This window comes from Strigops habroptila, chromosome 3 (assembly GCF_004027225.2).
Source record: "Strigops habroptila isolate Jane chromosome 3, bStrHab1.2.pri, whole genome shotgun sequence".
In the NCBI taxonomy this organism is placed as follows: Eukaryota; Metazoa; Chordata; class Aves; order Psittaciformes; family Psittacidae; genus Strigops; species Strigops habroptila.
In genome coordinates this window covers 65,478,667-65,496,804 of record NC_044279.2, presented here as the reverse complement: position 1 = coordinate 65,496,804, position 18,138 = coordinate 65,478,667, and the positions used below count along the sequence as shown (strand labels likewise).

The 18,138-nt window shown below is 44.8% G+C and overlaps 1 protein-coding gene across 1 annotated transcript in view; it reads right to left on the bottom strand.

Annotated features, from left to right (window-relative positions):
- The window catches only part of CACNA2D4 (calcium voltage-gated channel auxiliary subunit alpha2delta 4), a 128,400-nt gene that overhangs the window by 72,144 nt on the left and 38,118 nt on the right, over positions 1–18,138 (bottom strand). The window contains exons 16-24 of the mRNA XM_030480291.1: positions 16,007–16,081; positions 14,534–14,620; positions 10,951–11,022; positions 6,673–6,734; positions 5,926–5,993; positions 5,742–5,787; positions 4,359–4,456; positions 2,283–2,376; positions 918–1,013 (exon numbers count right to left, since the gene is read on the bottom strand). Of these exons, the coding sequence (XP_030336151.1) occupies positions 918–1,013; positions 2,283–2,376; positions 4,359–4,456; positions 5,742–5,787; positions 5,926–5,993; positions 6,673–6,734; positions 10,951–11,022; positions 14,534–14,620; positions 16,007–16,081 (698 nt within the window). The remainder of the gene's footprint in view (positions 1–917; positions 1,014–2,282; positions 2,377–4,358; positions 4,457–5,741; positions 5,788–5,925; positions 5,994–6,672; positions 6,735–10,950; positions 11,023–14,533; positions 14,621–16,006; positions 16,082–18,138) is intronic.

Genomic DNA, 18,138 nt, shown 5'->3' with positions numbered 1-18,138 from the left:
AAGTATTGAGTGATGCTCCTGATGCGCAGTGGGGGGTAAGGAATCATCACATCTGCCTCCTGCAGCACACATCGTTTTCTTCCTTGTTGCCAGGGCCTGACTACTCTGACTTATCCAGACTGCCTCAAAACTATGAAGAATTTCACCTTCCAGGCACAGCAGAGTTGTCTGCCTTGAACATATGACTTGTGTTTGGGTAATTCAGAGACAGAGAAACAGCTGCCAAGAAGCTAACGACCACCACCACCACTGTCCCCTTCTGTTCCATCTGCTAGTGTGCCTCTGTGACCCATCTTTCTTAAGCAGCATGCACCAGCCTGTGTATTCAAAATGCAACAAAAATGCAAACTATACCCTTTCCATGTCAGAACCCTCCACCCAACACACGCTTTTGCCTTCAGGGAGAGGACAAGAGAATGAATCATATATGACAGATGTCAGTCACATCACTGAATGCCTCACTGGAACATGCTGGGATACTGTGATGTGGGCAATGTAAAAGGCAGAACAGAATAAACCTGGAAGAGGAATTGAGACAGAAAAATCAAATCTAGCCAAGCTGGAATGTCACCGGGGCACTGAAGTGCAGAGCCTCTGCACTGCAAAATGGTCCTGGGGATATATAGTAACTAACTGTGGACATTTTCTCTGTTAGCTGACTGAAGTCAGGGAATAATTGAAGGTTTTCATTGAAATGAATGCACGCTGGGATAGTATTTTAAGAAAAACTCAAAAGGACCAGAAGAAGACAAAGGACCCCTACCCTGACTGTGTAAATCAGCACCAATGGCATCGAGGTGTTGCTTCTTTCCTTTCTGTTTCTGTCTTCCCAAATACATTTCTAAGGCTGGTGGTGGTTTCATGCTGCCCCTTCAGAGACACTGAGAGAAGCCCCTTAATGCAGTTTAGGGACTTACCTGTTGGAAATTTTCTCAGAGCCCACATATAGGGCACTCCTCATGAGTCCAGCCCGAGTGCCCAGAAATGCCATCTCAATGCCTGTCTCAGTCTCCCTGTGGAACAGAAACACACAAGCAGAAGCAAACAGGTCTCAGAAGAACAGCCATCTCCCTGCCCCAGGGTGAGGGCCTTTCAAGTTAGAAACCACACCTGGAGATGTAGTCCCAAGTTCATTTGCAATATAACCTATTCACACCAGGGGTGGTCACACTGGCTCCTCCCTGCTGGTGGCAACAGGTTGTTACTGGCTAACAATTGGCAGGCTTAGACTTGTATCTAGATTCATATCTTTGAAGTTTGTTCATTTTATTCTCTTCTAAATAGATCATAAGCTCCTCTCCTCCTGCTGGCCCTGCTCCAGGCTGCCCACATGAGGCTGAAGTGAGGGAGAGGAACTGCAGAGAGAGAATAGCTGTATCAGGGATGCAGAGAATGGCCAGGGTGGCAGAATGGCTCTGAAGAGGGTGTCCTGGTGCAGCTGTTTAAAGATGTGCTGATAATTCGGTGTCCTAGCATGATTGCCAGTGGCTCAGCATCTGGTAGTGGTAGAGATACTGGTAACTGAAACAGGGATAGGAATCCCAAGACCACACGTCTAAGTAATATGTTGTCTGCTGAAAGAAGATCTGTGTGACGTGATACTAGATACTACAAGCAATAGGTGCCTCACTGGAAACAGAGTAGAAAGTTGTTCACTGAAGCCAGCCTATCCACTCCCTAAGGCTCAATCTGAAATCATCACCAACAGAGACAAGATCAAACTCCTTTTTCTTTACTGCTGGTAAGGGAACAAATTACTTGCCACCTGAAATGGAACTTCTGCTACAGTCATAGGGGCAGTTGAGTCAAACCACATTGCTGCCATTCAAAGGGATATCTGATGCAGGGGGAGATAACTCAAAACTACTTTAAACTGAAATGGCCTCAGGTGTCCAGGAATACCAAACTCTATCAACTTAAGGGGCAAATGCAGTGCATCTGAGTTAGGTGCTGCAAAGAACTAGTGAGGAACACCCCTTGCAGTGACACCTGGGATCACTGCTGTCCTCCAGTGATATTCAGACATGGGTTGTGTTAATGTTGTGTTACCAAAAAACCCCTCACCAAATTAAAGGCTCTCCTGAGAAGACCCACTCCTGAGAGACACTTTCAGAGTTATTTCTAAAGATACTGAGCTATTTCTGTCAGCTTTTGAGCTACTTCTAGAGTTTCTTATACACTGTATAAGGGTCTGTGACTGTTTTGGACACTGCATAAGCCCATAGCATCTGGAGGTGCATCCTCAATGGTGTTTTACCCGTATTTATTTCTCATACACTTACATGGACATATTGAGGGCTAGTGTTGTCCAGTAGGCTTCCATGGGTGCAGTGACTACTGCATCAAACAGTACTTCCTGGACCAACTCCTCATCACCTAAGAAGGGAGAACAAGAATCAGGAGAGAAAGGCGTGTTCCTCCTTAGATGTCTTAGAGGATCCTTTGTTAAGGATCATCTGCCTGGCCAGGACAGTGGAGCAACATGGCACAAAAAGAGGCCTCCTGTTACAGGGCTGCAAACAGGACCTACCACCCTGGATGGCAGAGAACACAAGAACAGAGGTTACAGCTAACATGATCAACTGCATACTCAGTGGAACGGTTGGGTTTGAATGTGTGGGCAAGTGAGAGGCTTTCAAATTAATTTCTTCATCAGACCTTCACTCTGTCCTTTTCCTTGATTGAACAGGCTGACCACAGCCATTGCCTCAAATCCCTGCCTTGACCTTTCTTCTGGCTGCCCAGTACAGAGGACACCAGCCACCCCATTCCCTTCAAGAAGCTTTCCGCAAAAGCACTAGTGACTTCTTCATGGCCTCTATTCTGTCCTTGTACTTACTGGCTACTCTGTTAGCCACCCTTCCTGTAAGTCTCATAAGACAATGTCCTGTCCCGGTTTCCACCAGAAGTTCTGGCCAGCCTAGGCTACCAGTCTAGTCCGCTCTGGACTGGAACTGAGAAATGTTTAGGAAGGTTTGATGTATCATCATGTGCTAAGTGACATACTCTAAAACCCCTGTCATAAACCCACTAGCAGTCAGAGTGCCAGGAGGAGCCGTGCTGCAGTGCAACCACTTCTTGAAACAGCTTGAACTCCTTCACAGGCTGCCAGTATCTCTTTTACAGCTGGAGTATAGCCAGCCTTGGATCTTCTGTATTCTCAACTCTAAAAGCCAAGGGGTTGACCTCAAGTCTTCCCTGGAGCTTTCTGCCAGAGGTTCCAGGTAGGACCATTCTCCCTGGTTGCAGTGTAGAGCACATTTTTCACATCTTGTCCTGTCTGGGCTGGCCCAAGGGCTACTGCATGAAGTATCTTCTGTTTGATTTGGCCCCGCATGTCCAGGATGCGTCCAAAATCGTATTTGGTTTTGCTCCACAGCACTTCCAGGTCTGCATATTTCTCACAGTCAGCTCTCCTGAAACTTTCCTCCTCCTCTCTAGCCTCTTCAACTCATACATCTCCTCTTTCCAACCTGCTCCGAAGACAGCCAGGAGGGGTCTACTCATACTATGCAAGAGAGGAACAATTATTTAATTTTAGGTTTAAGAGATTCCCATCCTTGTGCCAAAGGTTTGTGACTCTCAGGTAGAGCATTACATACAGAAGCTTGTACTTCGCACAACTAAGGGGTCTGAAGTTATGGAGAGTGAGGGGGCTGAAGGACATCCTAAAGCTAAGTTGCTGTAAGGAGTTCCCATGCACAGATGTCCACCTCTGCTCACCGACAGAGATCCCACTCTATAGAGGTGCTTTATCAGCTGCTTGTGTGGCTACGCATTGCCTGGAGAACGAGTGCAAGGGATGGCCAGCACTGGGAGTAGGAAAGAGAATAATTCTGTCACTTTTTTTTTCCCTGAGTTGGTTACCAGTTGTGTTTGGAAAACAAAACGAATAGTCCTTGTTCTGAGAGAACCCATCTCTCTAGACGGCACTATGCAGCCCATGGAGGATGCTGGCTGGGATCCTGGGGAGGAGAGAAGTCAACAGCAGTTTTCCTGGTTCCTCCTGCCATCACCCCCTCTAGCCCAGCTGGTCAGTCTGTCTGAAACATGGTGTATAGCCCCTGCCAAGCTCCATTCAAGCCTTTCACCTTTCAGTATTTCCAGTGCTGAGACCTCCAATAAGGCCAAGTTATGTGACAGCTTTGAAATGGAAAAAAATTCCTCTGACAGAGATGAGGAAGTGGATCCTCAGCTCATTTCCACTTGTGAATTAAGCTGGCTTGAGTTCAGTCCTGTCTGTGTGAGCAGGTGCCACAGGAGCTCAGTCTAACACCAATCAGTTTGTCACAGTCCCCTCTCCCCTGTGGTCAGTACAGGAAAATCCCATTGGGGCCTGTTTGGTGCCTGGGACTCACATTCCAGGTCAGGCTCCTCTCCGGTGAGGAAGCGGATCACAGCCTCCAGCTGGCTGAGCTTCCGGTGGTCCGGATCAATGTCGGTGATGCAGTAAATCCTGGTGGGGAGGGGAGAGAAAGAGAAACCACAGTCAGGCAAATGCTCCTAGAAAATAATAACTGCAAACAAATATTCAGCAAGAGACCTTGTGCTGCAGAGATTTTGCTGCTGCTGCATGTTGTTCCCACTCAAAATCTAACAATGTGGCTATATGAACAATAACAATGAGATGGAGAGACCTGAAAAGCAGAGGGTCATGTGCAATGTAAGACCAGACTGAGAGCAGAAAAAGCAAAAGAGAGAAAAAAAATCTGAGATGAGGAATGATATTGCAGTATGATATGATGGCAATAAAAGCTGTCCCAAAGGGACACAGCTGCAGGAGCCTCAGGACACAGTTTGGGGAGAAGAAGGAGAATGTATTACAAATGTTCTGTATTATAAAAGAAACCAGTCTTCTAATCCTGCTTTCAATTTTGACTGCTTCATTGTCAGGACAAGGGAGGGTAAGGGGTTATAAGAGAGAATTATAACTCATGAAGGAGCTGAAAGGAGTGATTTATGAGGGAAGCCTAAGAGAAATGAATATGTAAGGTGTGGTAAGCTGACACCCCAAGTTAGGAGTAGAAGAAGGAGAAGTCACTGCTTATGTCTCAAATGCGCTGCCTGTGAAACTTGACAGTGTAATGAGAGGTGTGAAGGGCTGCAGGGTTTGTTGAATATAGTTATTTTGGCTTTGATACAGGCTGGGTTCGTGTGCTTGAGTGTAACTGAATGTCGGGTTCATGAAAATCCCAAACCTCACGGCAATAAATGGAAAGTGCCATGCTTCACCCTATTTCATATCCAAACCAAGCAAAACCATAAATTATGCTTGCTATTGAAACGGGGGTCATAAATCACCTCCACATTCACTAGAAATTAGGTCTAGGCTCAGTTCAGAAGAATGCCAACCAAAAATAAGCTAGGATTTAAAAAAGCATTTCAATCTCTCACCAAGCTTGCAAAAAAATTTCCTGACAGATCTTACATGCTGTAGGTTTTGTAGCACAATTCTGAGCAACACGAGGAGGAATAAAATAGGTCTGAGCACAGAAGACTGAGAATAAATCTCAGGAGATGTTTCTTAGCAGAGCGATGTGCCAGGCCTTGGTGGGATCTCCCAAAGGAAGAGGAGGAACTGAATTGCCTAGAGACAATCAGGTCTTTGCAGGTACAGCCCCTGAACAACACTGCTTTCTCCCTAGGCCACAGAGGGTGGTGAAATCAAGCCAAATTGCTGGGAACTGTGCCAAAATCTCCTGACAAAGTCCTCTGTCACTGACAGGATTTCCTCCACTTACCATTCATTCGCTAAAGACAAGTCTGGCTGGAGCAGGTCATGCAAACCTGAAACCAGATAATACACAGAGTATGCAGTTAGGTACCAGACAGGCAGATACAGGCTGTGAAGGAGAAGTGAAGCAGTGAAGTTCAGAGTAGCTAACTTATCCCTTAGGATAGTGTGGCTGTGTCAGATTAACCTACCTTCTTCCACTGAAGTGTTCCCCAGCAGAATGTACTCGCCATGTCCCCTGGACAGCACGACACCCAGGCTGCGGGCAGGAAGGAAAACAGACGACTTGTCAGCAAGGAGAAGTGTAATCCCTGAATATGACACTGTGTTCCCTGCAATTACAACCCTTAAAGACATTAACTCCCTGCACAGCTATTAAAGAAAAGAACATCATCGAAAGAGGATTAGGTGAGATCTGATTTCAGCACAAGGCTAAGGAACCTGTCTATAGAGCTATGAAGCATTTTGGTGACAACTTTTTTTGGCCAGTCTTGTAGGTTCAGGTCAACAATAACATTTCTCGAATCTGTGCCAATTTAAAACCATTTCAGCTGGGAAAAAAACCCCCAAAAAATGTTTGCTTGATTTCTTTATGTGATGTTTTATAATTTTCAGTTCATAACAATGTTTTGTTTAGAGCCATACACCAGGACATGGAACATTTTCAGTAGAACTGAAAATTGAAGATGTCTCATTTCTCTGAAATGAAACAACATGTTTCACCTAAGGTATAGCTTTTGGACGCTGAACTTCAGATAAATCTAATATTCCTTTTGAGTTGACCCCAGCAATATTTTAATGGCTATAGGAACAAAGAAGCCAGTTATTCACGCTGCTCTACTCATGACTTGTGGCCAGTTTCATGAAGGAACCAATTTGCTGTCCCTAATGGCAGACTTCTGACACCCTGGGTTGGTGTCACATGAATCCTTGCTCACCTGAAGGGTGTTCCACTGATGTCCGTGAAGAAATAATCATTGGTGAGGAAGAGAACTCGTTTCTGGAATAAGAGCATGAATAAGAAAGTGAGAGACCATCTGACAGACCAAGAGCATAGTGATGATGGGGACCTGGGATATACGTCCCCAAAGCTAGGCAAAAGCAGTTGATCATTACCAACACTTCACACCCTGCTAGGGCTGGCCAGAGGCAGGGGCGAATGTGTAGTATTCAGCATATTCAGCAACTTGTGACTTTCAGGATCCAGGCAGCCACTTTATCTTTCCATGTAGGGCTTCAGTTAAACCTTTCTTTGCTCTAGGGCTCCTGCACAGGCTGCAGGAAGGTGTGGGGGGATGTTGCCCTCCCTCTTGTACCCGCTGAGCCAACGCGCTGGGGCCCTGCTGCTCTTTTGCTATACAGAGCAACCTTGATGGCTTTGCACATCATCATCATTATCATCCCCAGAGGGAGGGGGGCTCAGTGGGGCAGGTAGGAAGGAGAGGTGGGGTTAGAGGAGAGACAGGATGGCAAACCTACCCACAGTGTGGGTGGGCAACCAGGGCCAGGTCTCCTCATTCCTGTGGGAAATGCTGACATTCCTGACATTTGCTTTCATGCTAAACTGGGACAAAACACTAATATATTTCAATTTTGTTAGAAAACATCAGAAAAAAAAAAAAAACCCAAATTTACATTTTCAAATTGGAAAAAAGTGCTGATTCAAATCCAAGCCATTTTGATGCACTTGAAAATATTTTTTTCAGACTGACATTTCAACTGAAGACATTTCAGATTATTGAAAGCTACTTCAGAACTTCAGCTGTTTGCCAGACTGGCCTTTTCCTGTAGGAAAGTGTTGATTTCAGTGGAACTCTTTTCCAAAAAGGAGAAAAGTTCTTGGAAAGTTTCTATCCAACCCTTATGCCAGTATATGAACTCTAATATGTTTAAAATCCCAGGCCCGATCTGAAAATGAGGTGAGAGGATGTGTGTGGGAGACGGAGCGAACACAGAAAACTCAGTGTTCCCCAGGGAAAGTCATGCCGGCTCTAACTTGCTCAAGCTGTGCAGCAGTGGAAGCAGAGCAAGGCACAAAGGGCGAGCCAGTGCCAGCTCCACGCTGTGCCCCGAGTTTGTGCATGCAGTGGATGGGCTGACGGGGATGGGGGTTATTGTTAGGTGAGGAAGCAGATGTCTCAGCCACCTCCCTCCCCTCTCTTTCCATGTGTGCCAGTTGTGTACTGCTGAGCAACAGGGGCTAAGTTTTTTGCTGAGCTGAAGATTTTACAAAAGTGTGTGATACCGCCAAGGAACATGGCATGGTGGTGTTCTGGTGGCTGTGAGAAAGGTACAAGAGGTATTAAATCTCCCTTTCATTTCCAGTCTGAGCTGATGGTGGAGGCGGGGAGGTATGGGGAGGGAAACCCAGGAGTGTAGGCCTGTCTCTGAGAGAAAGGATGCAGTGAAAAATGGCCCATGGGCGCCACTACTCTGAGAACCTTTCCTTCAGCAGGGCTTGTTCTGCTTATCCTTTGTTCGCCTGAGCTGCCCCTCTTCTGCACATGCAGCCACACAGCACTCGTACCTTGTGGGAGGGAGGGGAAACCTTTGTTGGGCAGAGGAAGGGATGGATGGCCAACCTTCCCTAAGACAGCTGGATGTATTAGCACTTATCCATGGGAAGGAAGAGAAGCAGAGGCACCCTTGAGCCAAGCAGGGCTGAGGATGATCAGGTGGGACTGACACACAACACAGAGGAAGGGAGAAGACAAGAACATGGGTGCGTTGGCACAGGGATAGGATGGCTGACTCCCAGCACCTGCGGTCTGGGAACACATGTTTCCAGTTTTGTCACCACTGTACTAGGCAGCCAGCCCTGGCTAATGCCATTATCAGTGGTTTGCCACAGCTCCTATCCATGTCCTTGCCCTTTTGCTTTCACAGTCACAACCCTGTTGCACCTTAGTTGCAAGCAAAGGCATTTTTGTCACTAGATCTCTCTAACAACCACCCCTTGTCTTTGGTCCTTATTTTCTCCTCTCTATCTCACTCTGCTCTCAGTGTCTTCCTGAGATCAACCTGGGGAACCAGCATTTATGTGGCTGGCAGATTAATTTCTATCCCCTTCACTCAGCCCTTCTCTCTGCAGTCTGACTGCCTCATTGTCTTTGTTTCAAGGCTCTGTCAGCACTTTCTTTGTTTCAATGCTACTCTGCTCCATCAGCTAGCAGAGTACAAGTGGGAATTGCTAAGTTTCACTTCTAGTCCCCACTCCATGTGTATTCTGATAATGGTGAAACTGTCACATACTCAGCTTCAGTCTCCTATTATGCTTCGTAAAGCTTACAGAGCTGCAGAATAAAATAGCTAATATCTCTTACAAAGGCCACTTTTTGTTATCTTTTTTCCCTGGGTAGGGGAGCAGAAAGATGTCCCTAAAATACTGAACTGAAAAGGTATCTTTCGATGACTCAGAATAAATGTTATTGAGGGTGCACAGAGACAGAGAGAGAGGTTAAGCTAGCAAAATAAGCAATCGAGACTTACAAAGAATAGATCTTGCTGGAAAACCCTGATTGCTTTTCTGACAAAATAACAAAGGTAATAGATGAATAGATGAAGGGAATAAGGGACATGCAATGTATCTGGGTTTATATAAAGCACTTGAAACAGCTTCTCATTAAATTTCATTCTAAAGAATCTGTTAAAGTGGGGTTAAATAAGATGTGGAGTGAGAACCAGCTGCAGCACTGTAAACAAAAAGAAACAGCAAACGACAGGCCATCAAGGGAAACAGATCTAATGAGAGGAACAGACAGACTGGCTTAGGAGCCTTTATGTACAGTGATCTGTAAGACAAAGTAAAACAATACTTCTCTGTATACTGAGAAAAAAAATCCCAACGACCTTAAAAATTAGAAAGATTAGACAAAACAGAGGAGTGGGATTCACATGGAAAAATGGCAACTGGAAAAAATAGCTGAGAAGCATGGAAACCAAAGCAGTTGTTCCCATGCAGCTGTAGAAGGGAGAAGAATATTGAAGGGACAAAAGAAAGGAGATTTGGGGCTCCCTGTTCAGAAATATCCTATTGCAGAAAATAGAAGCTCTCTACAATAGCAACAGGGAGCAACAGGGAAACAGAACTGAAATAATTCAGTGAAGCCCTGGTACCTGTGTAGCAGAAATGGTACAAGAGACAAAGGGAACAAAAATAATTGCTGAACTGCTTGAACTGAAAAGTGTGCAAGTATTTCAAATGCAGGTGCTGACAATGCCCAGGAAAGGAAGGGCAAAGCCATTGACAGGTACCTGATAGTGTCAAGCACCAGAAATAAAGAAAGAGAATTTAGTTACAACTTGTAGCAGCACAACTATTCAGAGGAAACTGAGTGGTGCCTTCATTAGGAAGTGGCACCGTTTCAGCAGTGGCTGTGAGCAGTTGGTTTAATTGGAATTGGTGTCGACTGTGGCTTAGCATGGGAGCAGTTCAGCCAGCCTGATCCCCCCACAAAAAAAAGTGTTCTCTGTAAGAGATGGAAAATTTTCCTGAAATATGGAAGACTTCTGGGCAGTGTAACTTGCAGGACTCTGGAATACTTCCTAACAGGAAATGATGAAAGCCAAAATCTTTAGGAGAGTTAAATGAGCCTGAATGAAAAAGTACCAGTGAATGTAAATGTACAAGATAATTTTGCACTGATTCCAAGGGAAGATGTATAACCCTATATAAGAGCTGGTAGGGAACATTCAAAAGTCTCCATTTCACTAGGACTTTTCATAAAACATCTGTAAATATTTGCATAGAAACTGAATCCTGGACCTGTATAAAGGAAATCACCTTCTGACAGAGTGAGGGACAAAGTTTTCATGAGTATTTTTGGGTAGGGAAAGGGAGTTGCAAAATAGCCTCCAAACCTCTGTCTGTCTAGCTCAGCTCAGCATAGTCTTCCCCAATCAAAACTCTTTAAGATCCCTGATTCATTTCACAGCCCTATAAACAATTAACAACATACTTTTTGGCTTTTCCTGGACAAAGAAGGGAGCTGTGAGGCATTTCCAATACCTTTGTATGAGTAGAATGTTGATAGGTATAAAAAGTACTTCTAACGATGCTCTATTTTATGTCTTTAGCATGTGTTATGTATGTGGTGAAACAATAAAATCTTCACACTCAGAAATGCTGAGCATTAAAACCACATCCTTTGCGGTTCTTCAGCATCCATTTCCCATCCCCTCCCTCATGTGACCTGAGCAGAAGCATGATGTCTTACCCCTTTATCCACAGGGACCTTCACATCCATAGAGAGGTAGCCTGTTTCCCCATTGATCATGGCAGTTCTCAGCTGCAGAGGTGAACAAGTGTTAGCGTCTCCAGGCAGGGCAGGAATTAATAGCGGTTGCCATTAACGTACAGGGTCTTGTGGAAAAGAGTGACTTTGCCCCTTGCTCCCCCCAGCTCTTTCTTGCTGCTTTTAAACTGAAAACCTGTTCTCGGTGGTCAGGATCCTTGTTCCTTGAGGCTGATAAGTGACACAGAATAATGATGGTTTATACTGAAAGCTTGTTGATATGTCTTTTCAGTGAAAAGAAAGGATCTGGAAGCTATGAAATTGCCAGTCCAAGTTTCAGACTTCACAGTTTGGCAGCCAGAAAGTCATTAGCATGGTGCTTTGAGAGCCTGGAAGCGGAGGCGACTGAGAAACCCAGTAACTCCCCCAGACTGATTCCAAAGCTCTTTGACATTTTTTAAACTGATTTATAAATTGTAGGCTGTATTCAGCACCACTTCTGAAGTGCAGCAACGCAGCTGTTTAACACAGCAAAGCAAGACTGTACGATAGCAGGGTAGGCAGTGAGAAGACCACTTTATTCAATCCAGGTTCCAAAGGCAAAATGTAGTTTTCACAGTTATTCCCAGCCTCTTGCAAGTAAGAGCCAGGGAATTTTTCCACTAGTGTAGAGGCTTTGACTTCAGGTCTAGCCTGCCAGAGCATATCAACCTATTGCTTCAGCCTGGATAGAAAAAAAGGTGGGAAGTAACTTATTCATTCACACAAATTGCTTCCTTACTTCCAGAGACAGGCCTCCATTCAGGTGCTGGCCAGTCTCAACTGCATTTTGCTTTACAAGGCCACAGTTTTGTTTATTATGGCTGTTTGATGTGGGTTATTTACGGACCTAGAATATAAAGCTTGTGTTCCCCAAGGCCCATGTCTTGGAAATTAAAACACTGACTGGTACTATTACTTCTTTTTGGCTAAGAGTGTTTGACCTTCTGCCAGAGCCACAGCATACTCTCTGTTGAGGTCTGACAGCCTGCAGCATTTGCTATGGGTTTTGGTTTTAGTCCAGATATTGTTTCATCTGTATCTTCTTGAATATCAGGCATCTTTCCCCTGTAAGGCAGTGTAGAAGTAAATCAGTGGCTATCTGAGGTCTCCTTGGATCTCCTCAGCTCCAGCTCGTCTGCAGGCAGGCTCCTGGTCCTGTGCCCAGCCCCCAGGTGACAGTGGCTGTAGGTTGGTGCAACAGTCCAGGCTTGCTGCGTCTTCCTCAACAGCTTTTCCAGCATTGAGAAGTCAATTACAGTCCTGGTGTCTGGGAGCCACATAACGCTCAGTCCTTTTCTGGCAGCACACTTCTGGCAACAGCTGGCCTCCACTTTGAAAAGTGTGTAGCGGAGTTTGGATGGAGGGGAGCTCTGGTGCATGCTGAAGCACTTGTTCCTGACACTCCAAACAGCAAACTCCTGCTCCAAGGCAATGAGTCTGTGCTGTCCCCACCACTGGTAATGAGTTCTGCAGACTCCATTCCCCTGTCTGCTTGTGTGGCTTCAAACCAACACAGACATACAGTTTAATTGAGGGGTTCTCACTACATCTATATGTTTTGCCACTCAGTTTCAACATCTTTCCAAACTAACTTCTTCTTCAGTGGTTCTGTAAAAACTGAAGAAAATCTGTTTGGGTGACAGCTTCTAGACTGCTGGGGAGGATCTCTTGACTCTTCCCTTTTCCCCTCACACCAAGACTATCCCTGTGTCGCTATATAAGCAAGCCCAAACTTCCTTGCTGCCTAGCTGCAGCTAGCACTATTGTGCATCAATTGGTATTTTCCAGACAGTGCCATCTTCCCTCCCCCAGATTTCTTTTTAGCAGCTGGTCTGTATTACACATCATTAGCACTTGGGCATATTTTTCCAGTCTGAATTTGTTGCTTATCAGTGTTGCCGAGATTATACTGCAACTGATGTTGAGTCTGTCATTGATCTAATGCGATAGCTGCAAATATGGGTGTTGAAATGTTGGCAGCTCTCTGCTGCAGTGGGTGTATCTTGGGAGTCTCTAGACTTGCTGAAGTCACACTGCAGATACCGCTCGCGTCACTGAATGTCTGTGTACCGTCAGTGACTGCAACTTTTCTGCTGGAAGATGCAGTACAGGAACACAAAGTGGCTTTGTTTTTCATGCCTCTTTTGACTTTTTTTTTTTTATTGGATAGTTTTACTCTGCCCACAGACAGAAACCTTACACTTTGCATCATATTTGCATCAGGTATCAGTGTTACTTGGTCAGACAGGAACCTGCTAGCCAAATAAATATGACAGCAAAGTTCTCCAATTTCCTGGATTATTATTTTTGTGTGCGTAAAATAGCAAACTGTAAAGAAGTGAAGCTCTAAAAATGGCTCGAATAAGAGAGAAAACTACAATGGGAGCAGAGCTTCTAGAAGATACCAGTGAAGCCACAAAAAGCCATTGGCAACCTTCATCTTGGTGGTTCCACTGCATTAAAGCCTCTTATTTTTATCTTGCTTTCCATGTTTCACACCCAGTTCTGCTGTGTTTCCTTTCTTAGTTTGGCACTCTCCCAGTTCCCATATGTGATTCTGCTGGTATGGCCCTTTGTACTTGGCCTGCACTAGCAGCCGTAGCTACTTTGATCCTCTTGCAGGGCGGTTCATTTGTCCTACCTGTTTAAGTGGGTATCTATAGCATCAGATCCGTCTATCTCAGCAGTCTCCCCTGTAATCCAGAAGCATGTGTCCCACAGCTAATTCTATCTTACTCTAAATTCAGTTCTTATCTTAGTAACTTAAGTATCTATTCTTTCCTAATTCTCCTGAGTAAAAGAAATCCAGCCACAGAGGAACTTCTCTACCTTCTCATTGTATCTGGGTTCCTATTGCAATGTGGCAATGTGCACCTGTTAAGGTGATTGCTGTTGTTTACCCCTTTTTAACAATTTTGCTCAAAAGACAATAGAAAAGGTATTTTCTAGTCTTTTCCCTCTGGTCAGCTACTGTTTTCAGCGCCTCCACACCTGTGCGATAAGGTGGCTTCTGGAAATTGGTTTTTCTCAAGTGTTTAAGTAAGTCCCTTATCCTCTTTGTCTATTATTAGTAATGGCTACAAGCTTTAGTCTCTTTCTGAATGTACCTTTCCCTTGTTGCAGATCTCATTACTTGAGTGGCTTCACCTATATCTCACATACTACATGTATGGGTAACATCATGGGACACTGCCAGACTTGTAAGTTATCTTGGCTTTACATTAAGGCAGCATTTGGGCCATATATAGACTGGCTCCTTGAAGCAGCGTGTATATGACCCTGAAAAGTGCTTCCTTCCTCCTCCCAGCGCTTCCTCTCCCTGATCCATGAGAAGGAAGGCTCATACTGGGAAGGAAGACAGGCACTTTGTAGAGAAGCATCATCTGTGTCCTCTTGTAGCGGCCAGTCAGGCACAGAAAAAACTATGAATGCGTGCTGTTCCCCTGCTCCTTCCATACAGGCACACAAAGTAACAGAAAGAAGGAGCTGCAAAACCAGGCTAAATTCTCTTTCTGATACTCACTATTTCATCCTGGTCTTCCCATTCCACTTCTGAGAGATCTACACTGTTGTAGTTCGGCTTAGGCTTCAGTTTCTTTCCTTCTTTATACTGGTGTTCATTAAAAAAAGAAAAGAAAAAAGGAAAAAAATACACAAGTAAGAGTCTAGATAAATTCCTAAACTAACCTTTTAAGAATTGATATGTAATTTGAAAAACAGAGACGTCTCATTTGTTCTCTGACTAGGAAGGCCTTCTTGGTCCCATGCCATGTACTTCTTTATGTGGGCACTGAAGGGCTAGAAGAGTTCAAGTGGAAGAGGCTGATCCAGGAGCAAGGTACAGGCAGGAACACAGATAAACTTGGAGGTAAAGGCTAGACCTTCCTTTGTGAGAATATCCTTCTAAATAGATCAGTACGATACACTTGCCTCCAGGAAATAATTTTTTCCCCACAGCTAAGAGTGTAATCCCATTAACACTAATAATACCAGCAGGAGATCTTTTCTGATGGGAATTAGGCTTTGACTCCACTGACACACAGGTAGGCTTTTCACCTAGGGCTTACTCATGCAAGAGAGCTATTTCCCTGTAATATTCTATGAGAAGGAAAAGATGTGAAGGCCAGTTTCAGAGGGAGGATAAAGCAGTGCCCTTGCTTAACTTAGCCTTGCCCCATACTGAAAACACGATGCATCCCTTCCCTTCACATACTGAAGTAACTACCAGTGCCTGTGGTCTCCCTGTGCAAAGCTGCCTTTTTGAAGACAGCTGCTGTGAAGCCCTGTGGTGGCTTCACCACAGGCAAGAGGAAGCTTATAGCTGCACGCAGGTGGATTTGTGGTGACAGGCATGCATATGAAATGTGAAATCATTGTATGCCGGGGTACCTGAGTAATGAGGCCAGCTGTGTGTTTGCAGACAGATCTGCAGCCTAGAGCTTCAGGTGGCACGGCGAGGGAGTAATGTTGTCCTTGTGTCCACTCTCTCAAGTCCCAGAGGGTCTTTGCAGCCTACTGGTCTCTAAATTGTGCCTGACTTACCATGCTCGTAAGACCTGTGGACCCTGCTATCCTCAGATTCCCAAACTGTCCAACACTATAGCTGCTGGGTAGCTATTACTGGGGTGCTACTCAGGCTGAATCTTCTTGTAGGAGATATGCCTGAACAAGGGGAATTGTTTGTTCAGCCCACCAGTGAACTCTTGCATTGATGTAGATACACGTGCACCCACAGTACAGCAAGTGCACACAAATACAGCCCTCACATGCATTCTTATGGAGAACAGACAGGCAGGGTACCTTATGCTTCATATGCGTGTGTCCGAATATACATCTTTGCACGTGGAATTGATTTTTCTGGCCCGCATGCTCGTGGGTGCCTATATATCAGAGCCTGGTAGCCGTCACAGCTCAATAAAATACGAGAAATAGGAGCATCCCTGAAAGCCACTGTTTCCAAGTAATCAAAGGTTCTCAAATTCATAGCTATACATACCAAAGGACGCAGGTCTGGGTGTGAAAGGATGTACCCGTTGTTGGTGTTCAGAAAGGCGTATCCATGGACACCCAGCTGGAGAAAGAAGCATTTCAATAATTAGTGTTTTAGCTATAAACACTGCTGTGTAATGGGTGCCACCGATACCCTGGCACCACAAGTATTCAGAAATATTTTCCTTTTAAAGGTATCGACTGGCAGAAAACAGGGTCCATCCCAAACCATTTATCTACAGATCTCTGGCTGCTCTGTCTGAGGAGGCTGACTATGATGGGATGCACAAAAGGATGGGCAGGTATTTGATCTGGGTCCACATTCAGAAAAAGATGCCTTCCTAGAGTGTGATTGTCCTTGTGGACAGTTACCACCCAGAGGCAGAATAAGCTCTCCACGGCAGGCACAGCAGTGCTGCACATAAAATGGGCAAGAGTGGGGAATGTCATAAACAATACAGGAACAGCAGTGACAGGTCTGTATGCCCATCACTACATATGCAGAGCAGTGAGTGATCAAGTGAGTATTAATCTCACAGATGGCTTCTCTGGAAACCCAGTCAGTTTTCAGAGGAGCTTTGCATTATGTTTCAGTGTTGGCAAGACCAGACCCAGCCTAGGCCAATTGTACAACCCTGTAGTCTTAGAATGCTTTTTAAGGAATAGCATAATCTAACAAGAGCAGGCACTGGTTTACCTGATCTGGAAGAGATTTCCGAGAGAGCAACTACTCAGATCAAGCCCATATATAATACAAATTCCAGCTAAACCCCAAGTTCCTAAAATCCCGCTGATAGCCTGTGCTTGCCAAACCAAGAGGTGCCTCAAGGAAAACAAGAATGGCTAAGGTTTCTGTCTTCAAAAAAATTTTTCAAATTTATATTCCTATAGAGACAATCCTGCAGGGATACGAGTAGGGAAGTGGGGAGGCAAGTCATTTACAATCTGTCTGTGCTTTTTTGGAGGGAATGAATTCTGTATTTCACACATCCCAGATCAAAACTTTGGACTTTACCTACATGAAAGTTTTTTTGCAGAGCACACTGAGCTCAGCTCAGCATGGCAAGAGTGAAACCAAGGCATTGAATCAGGACTACAGCAAACTTCCTTGCTGGCCTATTAAAGCTGAAATTTCCCAGCTCAGTAATCATGATCATAAATGTACAGTCTCTCAAGGGCTGTAACTCTGGAGCTGGTCCTTTGCAATCCATATGCCAGGGGATTAAGTTGAGGATCCTAGGTTTCCAAACTGGTCTGGAGTTGGAAGAGGTTGTGGGAAGTCATGTCGTGCCTCTGATGTAAGGACATCCTTCAGATAATTTTCCCTTCTCCACTGCTTGGAGGAAAGAACAGTGTCCCTCCTTGGCCCAGAAGAAAGATTTTTGTGACACATGGCCTTTGAGTGACATGGTGGGAATAGGATGTAAAGTGTTGGTCTTACAGAGAAAATAAACATGTATAAAAATTGAAGCTCCTAGACAAGGTTCCCTTAGACCCAAACCAGCTAGCTTTTGGTGCTGAGTGTATGCACCCCACCACTCAACTCCTGGGTTGCCTGAAGGATCGTTATCTACAGCTGCATGAGAATGGTCTGCCCCGCATCCATGTCTGGAAGCACCCCACAGATCACTGTCAGCCTCTGACAGCACTTTCAGTCCTGTGAGTCTTCAGCAATCAAATTTTGGACAACTGCCTAACTGGTGGTATTTGTCTGATAGTTACTCAAGAGAAACTGAAAACTTGAAATGATGGCTCAAATCACCTGATTTCATGGTGATCCTCAGATGTGCTTTGCTGTGTGCAGACTGATTGAACATAAGGTCACTGTACAGAAATCACAGCAGAAAACAAACTAAACAGTGCAACTCAGGGCTTCCTATGGATGAGCTTTTTTTTTTTTTTTTAGATATATTAAAAACAGAGCTAATGGAAAGTTGTTGGACTAAGAATTCTGGAGAGCAAATACTTTAGGTACAGCACAAGTGAGTGAGAGCCAACTTCCTGTGCACTATCCTGCCAAGAAATCTTCATGCTGATCTGGAGAAAGGAACCTCTGGGCATGACAGAAAATTTGGCTCTCTGTAGTCCATTCAGTCCTCAGTTTTTCTGCTAAGTGAAACTAGTTTAATTGTTGCCAGC